The sequence below is a fragment of the Cebus imitator genome, unplaced genomic scaffold (genome assembly GCF_001604975.1).
Source record: "Cebus imitator isolate Cc_AM_T3 unplaced genomic scaffold, Cebus_imitator-1.0 Scaffold415, whole genome shotgun sequence".
NCBI classification, from domain to species: Eukaryota; Metazoa; Chordata; class Mammalia; order Primates; family Cebidae; genus Cebus; species Cebus imitator.
The window spans coordinates 633,716-651,515 of NW_016107730.1; the positions used below are offsets into that span (position 1 = coordinate 633,716).

General features: G+C 51.6%; 3 protein-coding genes across 6 annotated transcripts in view; 1 reads left to right on the forward strand and 2 right to left on the reverse strand.

Moving 5' to 3' along the window:
- Positions 1 to 2,919: 2,919 nt before the first annotated feature.
- On the forward strand, positions 2,920 to 8,986 carry LOC108289822 (PSMC3 interacting protein). Of its 2 annotated transcripts, XM_017509406.2 has the most exons (8): positions 2,920 to 3,629; positions 3,721 to 3,821; positions 3,973 to 4,062; positions 7,083 to 7,194; positions 7,698 to 7,843; positions 7,942 to 7,995; positions 8,144 to 8,203; positions 8,286 to 8,986. In XM_017509406.2, the coding sequence occupies exons 1-8, from the start codon at positions 3,422 to 3,424 to the stop codon at positions 8,340 to 8,342; spliced, it is 828 nt and encodes a 275-aa protein (XP_017364895.1). In that variant the 5' UTR covers positions 2,920 to 3,421; the 3' UTR covers positions 8,343 to 8,986. The 2 variants fall into 2 exon arrangements, with proteins under 2 accessions (XP_017364895.1, XP_037587618.1); XM_037731690.1 differs by lacking the exon at positions 7,942 to 7,995.
- On the reverse strand, positions 8,584 to 14,740 carry MLX (MAX dimerization protein MLX). 3 transcript variants are annotated; one of them, XM_017509404.2, is made up of 9 exons: positions 14,377 to 14,740; positions 13,973 to 14,287; positions 13,556 to 13,592; positions 12,986 to 13,075; positions 12,603 to 12,709; positions 12,265 to 12,364; positions 11,964 to 12,063; positions 11,390 to 11,591; positions 8,584 to 9,735 (listed from the first exon to the last, which is right to left on the reverse strand). In XM_017509404.2, the coding sequence occupies exons 2-9, from the start codon at positions 14,012 to 14,014 to the stop codon at positions 9,679 to 9,681; spliced, it is 735 nt and encodes a 244-aa protein (XP_017364893.1). In that variant the 5' UTR covers positions 14,015 to 14,287; positions 14,377 to 14,740; the 3' UTR covers positions 8,584 to 9,678. The 3 variants fall into 3 exon arrangements, with proteins under 3 accessions (XP_017364893.1, XP_017364894.1, XP_017364890.1); XM_017509405.2 differs by lacking the exon at positions 12,986 to 13,075; XM_017509401.2 differs by lacking the exon at positions 12,986 to 13,075 and having other exon boundaries at positions 8,586 to 9,735; positions 11,964 to 12,364.
- Positions 14,741 to 14,850: 110 nt separating this feature from the next.
- Positions 14,851 to 17,800, reverse strand: part of COASY (Coenzyme A synthase) — a 4,242-nt gene continuing 1,292 nt past the window's right edge. Inside the window, exons 3-11 of the mRNA XM_017509310.2 lie at positions 17,549 to 17,669; positions 16,981 to 17,195; positions 16,594 to 16,725; positions 16,256 to 16,445; positions 16,107 to 16,171; positions 15,838 to 15,922; positions 15,568 to 15,665; positions 15,329 to 15,475; positions 14,851 to 15,228 (exon numbers count right to left, since the gene is read on the reverse strand). Coding sequence (XP_017364799.1) covers positions 15,166 to 15,228; positions 15,329 to 15,475; positions 15,568 to 15,665; positions 15,838 to 15,922; positions 16,107 to 16,171; positions 16,256 to 16,445; positions 16,594 to 16,725; positions 16,981 to 17,195; positions 17,549 to 17,669 — 1,116 coding nt within the window. The 3' untranslated portion in view covers positions 14,851 to 15,165. The remainder of the gene's footprint in view (positions 15,229 to 15,328; positions 15,476 to 15,567; positions 15,666 to 15,837; positions 15,923 to 16,106; positions 16,172 to 16,255; positions 16,446 to 16,593; positions 16,726 to 16,980; positions 17,196 to 17,548; positions 17,670 to 17,800) is intronic.

The following is a 17,800-nucleotide window of genomic DNA, read 5'->3' on the forward strand; positions in this document are numbered from 1 at the left end:
TGGCGTCATCTTGGTTCACTGCAACCTCTGCCTCCCAGGTTCGAGAGGCTCTCCTGCCTCAGCATACTGAGTAGTAGGATTATAGGTGCCCGCAACTATGCCCAGCTAATTATTTTTTTGGTATTTTTAGTAGAAATGGGGTTTCACTGTGTTGGCCAAGCTCATCTCAAACTCCTGACCTCAGGTGATCCGCCTGCCTTGGCCTCCCACAGTGCCGAGATTAGTCATTCTTTTGTTAAACAAGGATTTGATTTTTTCTTTTTGAGACAGAGTCTCGCTCTGTTGCCCAGGCTGGAGTATAGTGGGGCAGTCTCAGCTCACTGCAACCTCCGCCTCCTGGCTCAAGCAATTCTCCTGCCTCAGCCTCCTGAGTAGCTGAGATTACAGGCATGTGCCACCATATGCGGCTAATTTTTTTGTATTTTTAGTAGAGACGGGATTTCACCATGTTGGCCAGGCTGGTCTCGAACTCCTGACCTCAAATGATCCACCCGCCTCAGCCTCCCAAGTGTTGGGATTACAGGCATGAGCCACTGTGCCCAGTGTGATTTTTTGTTTTTTGTTTTTTTTTGAGATGGAGTCTTGCTCTGTTGCCAGGCAGGAGTACAGTGGCACGATCTCGGCTCACTGCAACCTCCGTCTCCCGGGTTCAAGCAGTTCCTCTGTGTCAGCCTCCTGGGACTACAGGCGTGCACACCTGGCTAACTTTTTGTATTTTAGTAGAGATGGGTTTCACCATGGCCAGGGTGGTCTCGATCTCCTGAATTCGTGATCCGCCCGCCTCAGCCTCCCAAAGTGCAGGGATTACAGGCGTGAGCCACTGTGCCCAGGCTTTTTTTTTCTTTTTTAAGCAAATTTATCCTTTAGTTTTGTAGAACAGGCCTGCTCCCTCTCCTCTAGCCCATCCTCATTTCTTGAGGCCTGAACCCCAGTGCTCCAAAATATTGCTTGTGAAATTTAAGAAATGTGAGTATGATGAGGGGATGGGCCTCTTCTACATTACCTTGGCTCCTGGGGGATCAGCTGGCTGGGAAGATTAGTAAGCACCTCTGTATTTTGAGGTCTCAGTCTTCTGGAGCTGTGTGGTTTCTGCCAACCCCTGGGTCCATTTGGCCATCAGCCTAAGCAGTGAGCAAAGCAATACCATACTCATTTTTATGTTCCTGTTCCTTCCCCTGCTCCTCCTTTGGAGAAGCAATAATTCATGGGGGATGATAAGGTAGCACTTTACAAATGGCTCCATGGCATTCATCCCAGGAGCCACAAGCTGGTCTTGCACCATCTGTTCTTACTCTCTGTTCAGCTCCTTTACAGCTTTTATTTTCAACTACTTTCCCACTTGGTGGGGACTCCTTTAAGGATGAGCCGATAGTAAGAATGTGGCTGTAATCAGTAGAGACCCCTCTGAGGGGTATCTGTTCTGCAGCCCCTAGTAAAATCATGTGAGACAAAAACCTAAACATGGTAATTGGTTCTAAACCTGTGCCAGTCTATAGCCTCTGCCTCCCCAATCAGAGCTCAAGCCAAACTCTTCTGTCCTCTTTCCTTCTGCATTAACCCTTTGCTGATCCTCAGGGGCCACTCCCCCAACACCCCTGTACTTGGGTGAGGGATGTTGGACAGAGCCTGTTTTCATGTACTGCAGGTGGGGGTGTGCTGACATGTTTGCTCTTGGTTGATGGAGAAGGTACAGAGGCCAGGGAGTGAAAATGGTTAACAGTGAGAAGGGGGAAAGAGTTAGGTGTCTCATAGTCAGTCACAGTGGGTTGGTCATGGGTTATGGCATCTCCCCACTTCAGGGTTCTCAAACAGACTTTGGAGGCCTCTCTTCTCAAGTTCAGATGTCTTACAGGTGAGCTCTGATGTGGAAAGACAGAGGTGTGGGGAAGGAGGGGGATTTTGCGAGTTTGCATGAGTGTGTGCTTCAGGCCCTGGGAGCTGGAAAGAGGGAGGGAAGGGAGGAGAGCAAAATCTTCAGAAGGTGTTTCCTGTACCCGGGTGATCCTGCTCTGAATCTCCATAGTCCTCCACTGTGAACTGAGGAGGGGAGGGGTGTGTTGGGGAATAAATCTTGTATGAGAACAATCTTGAAGATTCTGATGTTGAATGGTGTCCTATCCTTGATAGGTCGTCTCTTGTAAATCTGAGTTTTGGTTAATTTGAAGTGATAGCCTTAACAGAGGAAGCCCAGGTATGAGGGACCCACCAGCCCACCCCTATTTTTCCTTTGTGATGGCCAGAATATCACCATAGTATGAGGCTACTTTTCTTCCTGTGAGAGCCCCACCCTCAGCGTAACTGGCACTCTTGGCTAGTATTTAGCCTGTATTTCCTTCATTCCTAATTCTTTTTTTAAGCACTGTGGCTCATACATTCCTAATTCTTAATATTGTCTCCTAAACATGCAGACAAGCACACGTCTTAAAGGCTAAGGAGGTTGTAGGTAGCAGAAGGCTTTAAAAAGTAGCACCTTGCTCCTCCACTGGATGGTTTGAGCTGCAGGGACAGCTGCTCTTTGGTCTTCAGCTGACCTCAGAAACTAGAAATATTTATTTCAGGCTCTGTCCCATTGGCCACTGTGGTCAGGGGTGGAAAGCACCTGTCAGGTGTTGCCTTGAGATTGACTGGGCTAACAAACTTTTCCACAAGCTTTGTGGTTGAAAAGCAGCCCCCTCCTAACCCTACCTTTCCTTGGCGTCCGAATTACAGCAGATGTCGAGTGCCCCCTGGGTGCGAAGCTCGGTATTAGGCAAATAAGGGTGGTTGCTCTCCTAGGCGCTATCACCCCAACCCGACTTCTTTTGGTTCGAGACAGGGTCTTGTTCTGTCACCCAGGATGGGGTGCAATGGCACGCTCATGGTGATACACCTCAGCCTCGAGTAGCTGGGACCACAGGAGCGCGCCACTACGCCTAATTTTTTGTCCTTTATTTGCAGAGATGGGGTTTCACGTTGCCCAGGTTGATCTCGAATTCCCAGGCTCAAGCGATCCGCCCGCCTCGGCCCCTCGAAGTGAAGGGATTACAGGCGTGACATGCCACCGCGCCCGACCAAGGCGCTTAATTAGCTTTCTGTTAAGTTTTCACAACCACTTTCCTACCACAACCTACTGTTCCTGTTTTACAAATGGACAAAACCAACCGACGAAAGGGCACTGGACCATGGGATTACGGCACGTCCCTGTGGGATAACGTTGAGATGGTTGCTTGCCCAGAGCGGCAGCTGATGCCTGAAGCGCCTTCCAATCCCAACACTCGACCTAACTCAAGGTTACCAGTGCTCAGCTGCGGCTGCAACTGGGCCTCGAAACTTGAAGGCCTTCTCTGCTACAGCCTTCGTTCCCGGGGACAGAAAGGGGATGTTCCTAACCCGTAGTACGCCGGCGCCTTCGCAGAGGCCCATGGCGTGACCTCTAGCCCGGATGCGCAAGTTCCGCAGTGAAATGAACTTTGGCGTTCGGCAGGGGTCGCCTTGTTCTCCTGAAGGCTTCCTCTTCAGCCAATCACTGCTCGAGGCCCGCCCCCATCGCCGGAAGGAGCCGTCGCCCCGAGCAACTACAACGTCCGGCTTTCTGAGTTGGGTGGCAGGAAAGGCGATGAGTAAAGGGCGGGCAGAAGCTGCGGCGGGAGGTAACGGCGGCATGGGCGCGGGGAAGACCCGGGAGGGCAGTGGGTGAGGAGGTCGGTTGAGTGGCCCCCTCCCCTGTCCCTCTCTCCGTAGCCGCCGGGATCCTCCTGAGGTACCTGCGGGAGCAGAACCGGCCCTATAGCGCTCAGGATGTGTTCGGGAACCTGCAGCGGGAACACGGACTGGGCAAGGCGGTGAGGAACCTCTCCCAGGATTCCCTCTCCGTCGGACTCCCTGGAATCAGCCTGGGGTCGTGCCCTCTGGAGCCTTGGGCGCTTTCCCCATCACTGGCTGAATTTCCCCGGACTCGGGCCCAGACTCCTGATTGCCCCTCCCCTCTGCCAGGTGGTGGTGAAGACGCTGGAGCAGCTGGCGCAACAAGGCAAGATCAAAGAGAAGATGTACGGCAAGCAGAAGATCTATTTTGCGGATCAGGTGAGGAGAACTTGCGCCGATTATCACCCGAAAGAGCCCGACGAGTGAATCTACTTCTAGGGTCAGCTCTTTTGGGGAGAGGCCCTCTGTGGAAAACTCACCTGTCTTAGGCCACTAAAAGGGCCTCGGATATCCTTAAATCAAGGTGTGTACCCATTAGGATCCAAACTTCATGAAGTTTCCAGATTTACGATATGATAAGTGACAGAAGATCCTGTATTGTTACTGCCAAGATCCATTTCCGCCCCAAAGCTTATTGCTTATCATCTAGATTAGCAACACCCTCTGCCAAATTGCCAAATGAGGTTCCTCCTGCCTCCATTCGCTTCTCTAAATACACACATCAAATTTATATTCTCCAGCCTCGACCTCTAGCTGGAATTTGTCAGGCATTAATATCAGTCAGAATTGCCACAGTAGAATGCCCCATCTTCCCAGCACCCCAGACTGGCTTCTAACATTCTTCTCTCCTAATGGAATCACTCTTCACCCAAACCAGAAACTTGGGAGCAATTCTTTACTTCCTTTACTCACGTCTAGTCAGCCATCAAGTCCGGCTGATTTTTCAGTGTGTATGTGGGTTTGTTTGTTTTTTGGAGATGGAGTCTCGCTGTGTCACCAGGCTGGAGTACAGTGGCACAGTCTGGGCTCACTGCAACCTCTGCCTCCCAGTTTCAAGTGATTCTCCTGCCTCAGCTGCCCGAGTAGCTGGAATACAGATAGATGAGAGACGATCCTGTATTGTTGCTACCAAGATCCATTTCTGCACCCTAAAGCTTATTCCTTATCTAGATTAGCAATACCCTCTGCCAAATTGCCAAATGATGTTCCTCCACCACTATGCCCAGCTAATTTTTGTATTTTTAGTAGAGACGGAGTTTCACCATGTTGGTCAGGCTGGTCTTGAACACCTGACCTCGTGATCCACCTGCCTCGGCCTCGCCAGGATTACAGTTGTGATTTTTTATAGAGGTTGGTCTTGGAACTCCTGGGCTCAGGTGATCCAAAGTGCCGAGATGACAGGTGTGAGCCATGGAGCCTGGCTAATTTTTCCATTCTTGAATCCACTCTTTTCCATCTGTCATGGCTGCTCCAGTTCACACCCTCTTCATCTATTGCAATATCCTCTTAACAGATCTTGTCTCTTCAAACATATCTTCAATACTGCAGTCAAAATGATATGTCTAAATAGATCCGGTCATGCACCTTCCCTATTTAAAACTCTTCAACAACTCTCCACTGCTGCATAGAACATGTAAAAGACATGGGAAGGTGCCCTAGCCAGCCTCTGGCCTCACCAATCATTTTTCTATCCATCAACACTGGGTAATTCTGATGTGTTTTACTGCTCTGTCTTTTGGATGTTGTCCTCCCTGTACCTGCTTCTCTGCCTGACCAACTCTTACTTTCCTTTAGGATTTCACTTAGGCATCACCTTCTCCAGAAATCCTTGAATGCTCTGAGCGAATCGTTTCTTTTTCAGGCCCTTGCCTCTTTTGAGGCATGCTGTATTACAATTATTTTTACTTGTCTCCTTTATTCAACTGAAGTTCCTCTAGGGCAAACACCATTTCTCAATTCATTTTTATCTGGGCAATGCCTCCACATTTTCTAACATCCAGTAGATTTAGACACTCGTTAAACTGAACCAAACCACCTTCAAGGCTAACTTTCCTAAAAGGCTTCATTGTGTTACTTATCTAAAGAAAATTCTCTAAAGGAGGGTTTGGCAAACTTTCTGTAAATGGCCAGACTATTTTTAGGATTTGTGAGCCATATGGTCCTTTATCATGGCTGGCTGTACAACTGCCACTGTAGAGCAGAAGCAGCTGTAGACTAGGTAAATGAATGGGTGGAGCTGTTTCAATAAAATTTTGTTTTCAAAAACATGCATCTGGCTGGGCACGGTGGCTCGCCTGTAATCCCAGCACTTTGGGAGGCCGAGATGGGTGGATCACGAGGTCAGGAGTTCAAGACGAGCCTGGCCAACACGGTGAAACCCCATCTCTTAAAAAAATAAAAATGCATCTGGTAGGATTTGGCTTGCTGGCTGTAGTTAGCTGGACTCTGCTCTGTAGGTTCACCTTGCCCAGGTGTAGAGTCCAGACTGCACTAGCTGGCATACTTTTTCAAACTGCTTCCTATCACCAACTGATGATACCCTCCCAACCCCCCCCCACCCCATACTGATCCCCAATGCAGTTCTCTTTTCTAGCAGTGGCCCCTCATGAGAGGAGCTCCTCAAACTTACCGGAATCCCTTATCTAAATGGATCCCAAGGCCCAGCATAGTGACTGACGCACAGAGTGTAATCCCAGCACTTTGGGAGGCCGAGGTAGATGGATGGCTTGAGCCCAGGAGTTTGAGATCAGCCTGGGCAACATGGTGAAACCTCGTCTCTACTAAAAATACAAAATTTAGCTGTGCTTGGTGGCGCGCGCCTATAATCCCAGCTGCTCAGGAGGCTGAGGCATGAGAATTGCTTGAAGCCGGGAGGTGGAGGTTGCAGTGAGCAGAGATCGCAGCACTGCACTTTGGCCGGGGTGAGAACGGGATAAAGAAAAGAGAGAAAAAGAGGGAAGGGATGGAGGGAGATGGAAGGAAGGAGGGAGAAAAGAAAAATCCATCTATCATGCCTCTTCACCTGTCCAGTTTCTGCCTATTGTGGAAACCTATGTTCTAGGTTTCCCCACCTTGAGAACAATGTTACTTAACTCCTTCAGCCCAGGTAGTGGTTTTATCACTAAATGGGAAGATTTCTGTTCTATTCAGTAGCCTGTCAACCTGGTAGCTGCTTAAGGACAGGCATTCAATTTCAACCTTTCTCTTCTACCTTTCTAGTGGGATAGCTCCTCAACTAAAAATTTCTCAAAATCACCCTCCCACTATTTCTGCAGACCCTCTGGAAAGCCTGGGGCGTGGCTGGTTCTCAAGTGTATCTAAATGCTGCCTTCCCAGGTATGTGTTCCCATCTCTGTGGCTTACAACAGTTTGGTTGTATTTTCCCTCTTGTCTGGCAGGACCAGTTTGACATGGTGAGTGATGCAGACCTTCAAGGCCTAGATGCCAAAATCGTGGCCCTCACTGCTAAGGTGCAGAGCTTGCAGCAGAGCTGCCGCTACATGGAGGCTGGTAGGACTGGGTAGCCCCTCAAAAGTGCCCATAGGCTCAGGTTCACTCTAGAGGTCAGGAATTACTAAATGAATGGGTCACTGACTGCAGCATCTTGTTGCAGCTAAGACCCTTGGCTGGGCTCCCTTAGGTGTTAAAAGAAATGTAGGATAACTAATAGCTTCTGTGTACCAGTGAATGGACAGGATACACATTTGCTGTCCCTGCCACGCTTATCAGTACATTGTCCTCACATTTCCCTTTCTTCCTGTTTAACTGGCTAGACTTAAGTGTTCAGCCTCACACCCATGCTACCACTAATAGATGGAGGAGGAAAGAAAATTAGAAGACTAAACTGATAATCCTGTAAGGCTTAGTTTCCTGAGCATTTCCATAATGTGAGACTACTCTGGATAGATGCAGAGCAAGGTGGAAGCCTGTCTCCTACCTCAGGGAGCACCTACTGGGAAAGACAAACTCCTTCCTCAGGGGTAGCAAGTGACCCCAGGGGGATGTGGTTTCAGAGCTCAAGGAATTATCTAGTGCCTTGACCACACCGGAGATGCGGAAAGAAATCGAGGAGTTAAAGAAGGAATGCGCTGGCTACAGAGAGAGACTGAAGAACATTAAAGCAGCTACTAATCATGTGACTCCAGAAGAGAAAGAGCAGGTGAGCTAGAAGGCTGCAGGGCCACTGTGCAGGTCCAGAGTGAGCATGAGGGCTGCTGTGGTTCTGAGGAGTTAGAGGAATTTGCTTTCTCTTTCTAGGTATACAGAGAGAGACAGAAGTACTATAAGGAGTGGAGGAAGAGGAAGAGGATGGTAAGTGTGTGGGAGCTCTGAGACAGGCCCTAGAAGTGCTTTTGAAAATGGCAGGTACCAGATCAACTGCTACACAATATCATAAACTGTCTGACAGCCAGTGTTCAATGCTGCCCATCTTAAAAGGCGTGGTTTTATTTCTCGTCAGGCTACAGAGCTGTCTGATGCAATCCTTGAAGGATACCCCAAGAGCAAGAAGCAGTTCTTTGTAAGTGGTACTCTCTCCCTTCTTTGCTTCCCTGGGGTCTTCTCCTGGTGACAGCTCGTTGACTTGTCTCCCTGTCCCACAGGAGGAAGTTGGGATAGAGACAGATGAAGATTGCAACGTCACACTCCCAGACCCCTGAGGGGCCCGTGGTGGGGACTGCAGGATGTTGAAGAGTGAGATGTCCTGGACTGGCTGCCTTGTTTCGGTTGACTTTTGTTGTTGTTCCTGCTGCTTTTCACCTTTGAGCAGAGCAGTCAGGAGACGGGCATAAACCAGAGCAGTGGGTGGAGGATGAGGGCTGATGGCTGGGGGTGGACCCAGCCCATTTCATTGTCTACATTGCAGTAGCTTGAGCTTAACACTTACACATGGAACAATGCTGAAAGAAAGCATTTGGCAATATTTATTGTAATTTCATTTGATATAAAAATAATTAATTTCCTCTGGGTAGTCAAACCTGCCAGATACCAAACCTGAGGAAGGCAGAAGTGAACCTGGAGAATTAGGGTAGAGCGAGGTTGCTATAAACCAGAATTTGGAGGGCCCAAAGCCTCACTCAGGACTCTGGTGGACTTGTGTACCCCAGGAGACCTTTCACGTACGTTCTGTACCCTTTCACTCCACCCCTAAGTCCTGGGAGAAATGCAGGCAACACTGAGACATGGGAGGGGCGTAGATAGGCTTGACAGAAAGGCTGGGTGGTGGTTTTGAGCCCCAGTTAATATTTCAAAATTGTAACTATATCAAAACTGCATTGGTTTTAGAAAAATAAATTTCAAATATTTTTGTATGTGATATACCTGCGTCTGTCATGCAGTACTACAGCCTGTGGGAACCAGAAGGGCCTCCTTTACCACCCAGAGCAGAGGAGGAAGGTGATGGAATATAGAGCCTAGGGGAGGCACCTGGTGGCCCTGCCCCGAGATAGCCAGAAAGCCCTTAGCCTCACCTGGGAGTCACCAGGCAGCCCCAGTGTAGGCACAAGGTGGCCTTTTACCCCCACAGCTGTGGGATATTTCTTCTTCCTCTTTTTCTCCCATCCAGCTACTGCCAAAATGCCCAAACTTGAGCCAAATGTTGCCCAAGAGACCAAAACAGAGGCAAACAGTTTCCAAATCTATGTAGATCATGGGCAGAAATCTGAGGCTTGAAAAAAGGGCTGAGAAGGCAGGAGCTCTTTGGGGTGTCCAGAGTAGATGCCCACCAAGGACTTCCATGGGCAGGAGTGGGGGATGCGGGGGAAGGCTGGGTAGGTTTGAGTTTTATCGTCAATATAATAAATTAATCAGAAACTTTCACAAAACAAACACCCCAGCTCTGCTGAAGATAAAATGGGGATGGGAAAAACCAAACACCAAGTAGAAACCAGCTGACCAGTGTAAGGTGCTGTAGTCCAATCTCATGGGCCCAGCAGTTAAGTGGCCAAGTAGAGATTCACAGGCCTCTTGGCTGTTCTGCAGGTTTCCAAGAACCGGTCAGTAAAGCTGGTTTTTCAATTGGTGCAGGACGCCAATCACAATCTCCCGCAGGGTCTGGTGAGGGCAGCAGAGGAAGAAATAGACAATGCTCATGTCAGGGCACAGAGTCGTTTCAAAGATGCCTGCCTAGATCAGCCATGTACTTTAGAATAAAGTGTGTTAAAAATAGCCCCCCAGGGGCTGGGCACAGTGGCTCATGCCTGTAATCCCAGCACTTTGGGAGGCCGAGGCAGGTGAATCACCTAAGGTCGGGAGTTTGAGACCAGCCTGACCAACATGGAGAAACCCTGTGGCTACTAAAAATACAAAATTAGCCGGGCATGGTGACACATGACCACAATTCCAGCTACCTGGGAGGCTGAGGCAGGAGAATCGCTTGAATACGGAAGGCGGAGATTGCAGAGAGCTGAGATCTCACCCCTGCACACCAGCCCTGGCAACAGAGTGAGATTGTCTTAAAAAAAAAAAAAAGAAAGAAAGCCCCCCCAGGGGTCAGGTGCAGTGGCTTATACCTGTAATCCCAGCACTTCAGGAGGCCAAGGTTGGCAGATCACCTGAGGTTTAAGACCAGCCTGGCCAAGATGGTAAAACCCTGTCTCTGCTAAAAATACAAAAATTAGCTGGATGTAGTGGTGCATACTTGTAGTCCCAGCTACTCAGGAGGCTGAGGTATAAGAATCGCCTGAAACTGGGAGGCAGAGGTTGCAGTGAGCTGAGATGACACCACTGCATTCCAGCTTAGGTGACAGTGACTATCTAAAAACAAAACAAAACAAAATTCCCCCCAAGAAGTACTGATGTCTACAGTTTACTTTGAGGTGTTCCTGAAATAGAATGGAGAGATGGAAATACAGACCGGACACGGTGGCTTACGCCTGTAACCCCAACATTTTGAGAGGCCAAGGTGGGTGGATCTCCTGAGGTCATGAGTTTGAGACCAGCCTGGCCAGTATGGTGGCCACCCTGTCTCTACTAAAAACATAAAAATTAGTCACGTGGTGGCAGGCACCTGTAATTCTAGCTACTTGGGAATCTGAGGCAGGAGAATTGCTTGAACCCGGGAGGCGGAGGTTGCAGTGAGCAGAGATCACACTATTGCACTCCAGCCTGGGCAACAGAGCAAGACTCTGTCTCAAAAAAAAAAAAAAAAGAACAAAATGTTTTCAGTAAAATTTAGGTAGGGGGTATACAAGTGGTCACTGTAAAATCCTCTCAACATCACAATAAATTTAACGTTTCACAATAAAAAATGTTGGGAAAGGAACAAGAAAGAATCTCAGACACAAGTTTAAAGCCTCAGAAAAAGCAATCAGACTTCAATTAGAAAACTTAGTGCAATACTATTAGCATATTTCCCCATTTTAAGTAATAAAAAGCTCTTGGGCAATGACTTTAGTGGACCTGGAAGTAGGGTCCCAGAATTTTCATGTTTCCAATTCTGCAGCTGCCCGGGGCTTCCATACAGGGCAGCCACAACATGGGCTAGACAAAAGCCAAGAGCTGGACTTGACACTGAGCTCACATCACACTTGCCAAATGAAACTGTAACATGAAGATGTAGGTTAGTAAAGAAAAGGGAAAATACGAGAGTCCCGAACGTTGTAGAAATACTCTTGAGAAATCTTGGAGCAGCTGCCTTTCTCAACACTGATGGCTTGGGCCACCTTGCCTGACAGTGGAGAAAACTGCAGGCCCATTGATCCCTTACCTGAGGCTTACAGTGCTCCTCAATCCAGCTGAAGACACAGGCCGACAGCTCCTGGAAGCTGGTCACCGAGATGGAGGCATTGAAGGACTGGAACAAGGAGTCCATGATGCCTTGAAACACGTTGAACTTGACCTGGTCAGAGACCTGGTCTTCCCCTTCATGGGGGTTGTCCTGGTGTGCCTTCACAATCTGCTCATAGTTCCTGAAAGCATGCAGGCCAGGGCTGGGGTGCTGCAGTGGCTCCGCCCACCCAAGAATGATGGGGCTATCCTGTGTACTCCGAGGAGTGGCATCCCCAGAGATGAACTGGGTGGGGTTCAATATCAGGGAGATACCTGCTTCTAGGCCAGGAATGGTGACCCTTTCTCCAACCTTCCCTTCATTAATCCAACAGGCATTTCCTGAGTGTCTGCCATGCGTAAGGACAGTTGGGAATACACAGTCCTTCTACTGGCTAGCTCAGGAACTGAGGGTAGCATCTGTACGGTAGTAACCAATGTGGCCTTTCAACAAGGGAAGATGTGCAATGAAGTTGCCTCAGAAGCTCTGGTTCCCCCCATTCAGCGCCCCTTACACTTTCATGATCTTTAGGGCCGTGACATCCTTGCGTAATGTGGACACCTCCTCCTCCTGCTTTTTCTTCTCCTTGTGCAAAAACTGAATGTAGTCAATGGCTAGGGTGGGGGCAGGAAAAGAGGGGAGACACAGAAGTAATCTCAACCAGGAAGACAAGGCTGACTTTGTTCCGCTTCCCCAGACCCCAACTATCCCTTGGCAACCACCACACCAGGGCCAGGACATGGGAGGGTAGGAGGCGCTGGCCTCTTCACAGCCCCTCTTGGCTCCAACCCCTCCAGGGCTTTCCCTTGCCATACTCTTTTGCAGAACGATGGCTTTGCTGAGCTTTTGGGAGCCAATGGAGAAGTCCTGCTGCTGGCAAGTGGGGACGATGGTCTGAAGGTCATCATAGCCTCTCTGTGGAGACAGCAGGGGAAATGGTTTCCTTAACCCTGAGAGACTAAGGCAAACTGGCACAAATTTCTTCCATGACACCAAGTTCTATGCTCACAAACTCAACAGGAGTCTCTGTGCCTGGGACTAGATTAGCTGCCCCCAAGGGTGCCTGGGACTGTCTGAGAGGGTCAGGGCACAGGGAAGCTGAACTGTGCAGGGCCCTCCTACACTGGCTGAGGCATAGGCCTCCCCTGGTCACCTTGATGGCGTCCCTCCTCTTCTGCTCAGCCTGAGTGTGTGCGCGCCGCCGCCGGTCTTTGTAGGACTCCTTGTAGGCCTCCTGGTGGTAATCACTGTCCTCGTCATCTATGCTCAGAGGTGGGGGCAGGGAGAGGTCATCTTGGGGCCCAGTGGGGACCAGCTAGCCCACCTTTCCCCAGCTGGGAAGAACCTGGTGCCAGAGATGGCAATATGGAGAGAAGAACCGAATGTTCTAGATGAAGTGAAAGATGGTGAGATCCTGTGTCTGATCCTTTGGCTCCACCACCCCCGTGTGGATGGCTGGCGCTTCCCTGCCTAGGAAAGGTACTGCAATTATGGCATATCTGAGCCCCCCCAGGTGGGGAGGATATTGCTGCCTACCTGTGTTGGGGACAGAAGAGGCGCTGGTGGAACCAATGCTATTAGCTCTGGACACTACACTCCCCTTGCGGGTGCTTTCTACAAAAAGCCCTGAAAAAGAGAGGCCCAATCACTAAGGGGTGGGGCGGGCAACACTGCCAGAACCTCAGACACCTGTGGGACACGATGGCTTTCTTAAATGCTGACCTCTTCCCTTCAACCCAAAGCCAACCATACTGGGCCCCCTACTTTCTGCCAGACCACGCTGCAATGCTCTGGTCCCTAGTGTCTACACTGCTCCATAGACCTACATGATACCCCCTGGCTCACAAACGGGCATCTATCTGGACGTGATGAGGCTGTGAGTGATCAGCTACCACTAGTTCCACTACTTCCCTGTTCCACAGCAGAGGGAACTAGATGTCACCCTCGGTTGTTTTCTGTCCCTGTCCTTCAGCTCCTGCTGTCTCAAGCCAGGAACTCTGCTCCGGGACAGTGGACTGTGCTCAGGCGTGGCTGACAACGTCACAAGAATCGAGAAAGCCGGGGCGCGAGTGACCCTCTAGAGCTTAAGATTGGGTAGCTACTCACCGGGGTCCAGGCTGTTGTCGCTGTAGGCATATTCCACCTGCGGCACAGAGCACAGGAGAAGCCCATCAGACCTCCGCCCCTGGGGGGAGGTGCCTCTCTCTCTGCAGGGTGCCCGGGCAGCTTAATGATTCCCCCGAGACTGGCACGGGCTAGGCCCTGCAAGCGCCGCCCCTCCGTATGATCCCTTTTGCCCTGACTTCACCCCAGCCCCCCGTTCTCCCCACTCGCGCGCACACGCCTCGTTTGTTTCCCCACCTTGGCACACGCGGGGTGAGAGTTGACTTCTCTGCAACCCCGAGGCAGAGAGAGCATAGGTGACTTTGGGGACAGGAGGGAGGCCCGTCGTCTTCCGGCCCCCTTACGTGCACGAGCCCGACCCACCCTACCCTCTCCAGCGTGCGCGCCCACGAGGCTTGCCTTGACCCAGGGGTCCTCCGGAGAGGCGCCCGACTCCGTCATCTTGGACCCACCGGACCGGAAATGAGCCAATGGGCCAGCCTCCGGCGGCGAGGAATCGGGAGGTGCGCCCACGTGACCCGCGCTCACCAATCCGCGATCGAGAGGCGGGACAGGGCAAGAGCATCGCGCATGCGCGGTCCAAATACTTTACTCCCCGGCTCCAGGCGTCAAAGCCCAGCGCTTGGACTGGAGCCGGCCACCTTCGGGATTCTTCCCCGACGTGCCTGCCCTTCCTGGGTTATGCACTGGACTGGCGGCGACACGAGGCGCGTTCTGTAAGATGGAGTCCCCTCAGTTGGCTTGTCTGCACACCACCACAGATTGTACCAGATCCAGCTGCGCACTGTCACGCCCCACGTTACCTGCGGGCGACGTCCCCGCGCCCCGGACCTGCAGTGCTGGCCCATGTGTCAGGAGTCGGGCAGAGAGACGCCCCACCCAGCCACATCGTCCGACCCCACTGGCTGCAAGCTCTGTGAGGACAGAGTCCCCGCCTGGCGCGTCGAATGCTCATCTTCCAACACCCAGCCCAGTGTCTGGCAAGACCCGTGTGGAATGAATCCCTGCAAAGAGCCCGCTAGCTAGGTTATGCGGCCTCTCAGATTAAAAACAAAACAAAACAAAAACGGCAGTACCTAGAAGTCTACAACTTACTCAAAAGCACACACCTGTTCAGTGGGAGGGCCAAGGCTCACCTTTGGCTCACTTCATAGGCCATCCTCTTAATCACTGCACTCCTAGGCTTCCAGCACAGGCCTGCGCCCTGCACTTGTGGCTTAGGGATCCCAAAGATACTTACAGGTAATGAAGCAGGAAGCAGATACCATACAGGCAACACCTGGGAACATACACTTTATTTCTGTTACAGGTTCCAGTACTTGCCCCAACCCTAGTCAGCTGTGGGTATCACAGACACCCATAGGCAAGAGTGGGGAGGGGCCTGCTTCCCCCACAAACCACATCCTCAATGTTGGCCAGATACCAGTGTGCTGTGTAGGCCTCCTGTGTCCACCAGGCTTGGCCATGTCCCACACAGCATAGCTTTGACCTCTGGGCATGAACCAGGGTGAGCATCAAGGCCCCCATTTCTCCTCACCGCCCAGTCGCTTGTCAGCTCCAGGGGCCAATCTGGCCCCATTGAGAACCCCTTTTCAGTTGAGGGCTTGATGAGTCTTGGGAAGGCGCTTCTGCAGAAGGGCCCAGGCTTTCTCCACCTTCAGACAGGCCAGGATGTTGGAAGGAAGAGAGGGTGGGGTCAGGCAGCACTCACTAGAGACTCCTTCCCCATAGCCCAGCCTTGCCCTGGGCACCAACCTGACGCTGGGTGATATGCGGCTCCCACAAGGTGCTGAGCACCACGTGGCTCTGTTCCACAAGCTGCTGCCCGCTCATCTGGCTCTGCAGCCGGCTTTGAGCCGCGGCATCACTCAGGCCATCCCTCTCCACAATGCGTCTTACGGCCTGGGTACAGACGAGGCATTTGTCAGGAAGAATTCCGGCTCGGCAGGATAGAGTCTGCAGTAGAGATGGCGTGGGGGGTGCGGCCAAGATACCTCAGTCTCAGGGATGACAACAGTCCACACCTCATGGACCAGGTTCTGCCAGCCGGCTTCAAGCAGCATAGCAGCATCAATCACACACACATGCTTTCCTGTGGGGAGACCCCAGTCACCGCCAACAGCACTGATGCTCTCCCAGGCAGAGCGCCCACAAAACACAGTCCCAGGGAGAGCAGATGGTCCCACCTGGGGCAGGGAAGCTGTCCGTGAGGAAGAATCAGCTTAACTGTCCCCTTGGCTGTTTCCATCCTCCCTCCCACTCACCCTCAGTCACAGCCCGATCCATCTCCTCTCGAGCCAGCTTTGCGATAATTGGCCACATAATGTCCGTGAGGATCTTCAGCTGCTTCTGGGGAGGGGCACAGAGGGCGTGGGCAGAGGTTACCTTCTCTAGAAGGAGCCAGCCCACAAGCAACGTGGTGTTGGGAACAGGTCAGTGGAATCGGCATTCTGGGCCAGACCACAGAGGTCCACAGGACTCTGACCCCTGGGTTTAGTCGCGGCTTAGGAACCCTTAGGCAGCTGTCATTTACCTTGTTCCCAAACACCCGGCTACCTAGGACCTTCCTGTTGATGGTGCCATCTTTATGGAGAATATCTGGACAAAAGAGTGAGAGAGCTGAACACAGAGGCCTGGCCAGCTCCTCATTCCAGGCCACGCCCAGCTTCCCCCAGTTATTACCTGTTCCAAAGGCCTCCACCACGGGCTGGTAGGCAGGGCCACCTGGGGCATAGGCCCGATGACCCAGGTGGTCACTGTCAATGATAAACGCCCCCAGGCCTTTCAGCCGCTGAGCTATTGAGCTTTTCCCAGAGCCACTGATGCCAGTCAGCCCAATCACATAGAGACTCCGGGGGAGATCTGGCCTCTCCTGGGGGTAGGTTAAAGTGAACCCACAGTTACTGGGGCCCTCAGCCTCATGCCGGGGGTTGAGCCCCTAAGCTTCTACCGTCCAGCATTTCCAGCACATCCAAGCAGGAGGGATGGAGGGCAGGTGGGAAGGAGAAAGAGGAGCTTACATATGGAGGCTGAAGCAGGTTTCCCAGCATTCGCTGACGGAAGCTGGAGGAGCTGACTTTGTCCTCTTCATTCTCCATATGTCCTAGGTCCTTCAGCAGCTGGATCTGGTACAAGGCAAGCTCCTCCAGGTCCTGGGGTAAAGAGGAAAGGGCGAAAAGAGGGAAGGAGGGAGTGAGAGGAAGACCCTGACACCCAACCTGCCCCCTTATCCTCCCCTTCCTACCCAGGCTCCTCCTCCACCCTAGCAGGCAAGCTGAGAAGCAGTTCCTCCTTGCTTCTTCCCACCATCCTGAGCCCCTACTTCTCTCAGCTAGCCCCCACAGCCCCAAAAAATGTCCTTCCCCGCCCCCCATCCACTCCTTCTGCCAGTCTCCCTCAGGGGTTACATTCTCCAGGCGGAAGCGGTTGACGGCCATCCCCCCACGATACGTCTCCTCGCTGACCACCAGGAACTCCAGGGAGGGGTCAGAGCCAGCAGGCCCATAGGGGTCCAGCAGGGGAATGACATCAAAAGTCAAGGAGGGCTTGACATCCACCAGGAACTCACTCAGATGTTCCACGCGTTCTGTGTAAGGTTGGAGCAGCTCAGGGAGCAACTTGCCTGGGGAAGGAGCCCAGAAGAACAGTGAGATCTTTTTACTGGGGAGAAAAAGTATGGGCCAGTTTGGGGAAAGTGTCCCTAAGTACAGCATCTCCAGAGGGGCGTGGCAGAAAGGGTTCAACTGGGAAGGCCTATGGTGATGGTGAGGGGCGCATGAAGAAGAAACAGGCAAGCACAATAGTCAATCCAAGAGCTGGCATGTGTCCAGAGAAGGAGCAGCGCCAGTGGGCATCAGAGGCAGATGGAGAATTCCAAGACCCATGCCATGCTTGAGTTCCCTCCTCCTGTCTGTGGCACTGCTACCTGCAGCTCACTCACCAATTCATTCCCAGTGTCTCATTAGGGTGCCTCACCTGGAGAACTGGCTAAGTGCAGATCCCTTTGCTTCACATTTGGGGAATTCTGATTGAGTGGTGATTGGACCACATGCTGAGAAAGCCATTCATTTGACAAAATGTCCTTAGCACCAACTGAGTGTCAAGCACTGTGACAACTGGGAAGGGTGAGAAGTAATGGATGGTCCTACCCTTCTGAGATCTTGACATAAGGGTGGAGGGCGGGGAGATTTGGGGATCCTCCACTGCTCTAATCCAGGGTCCCTCTCA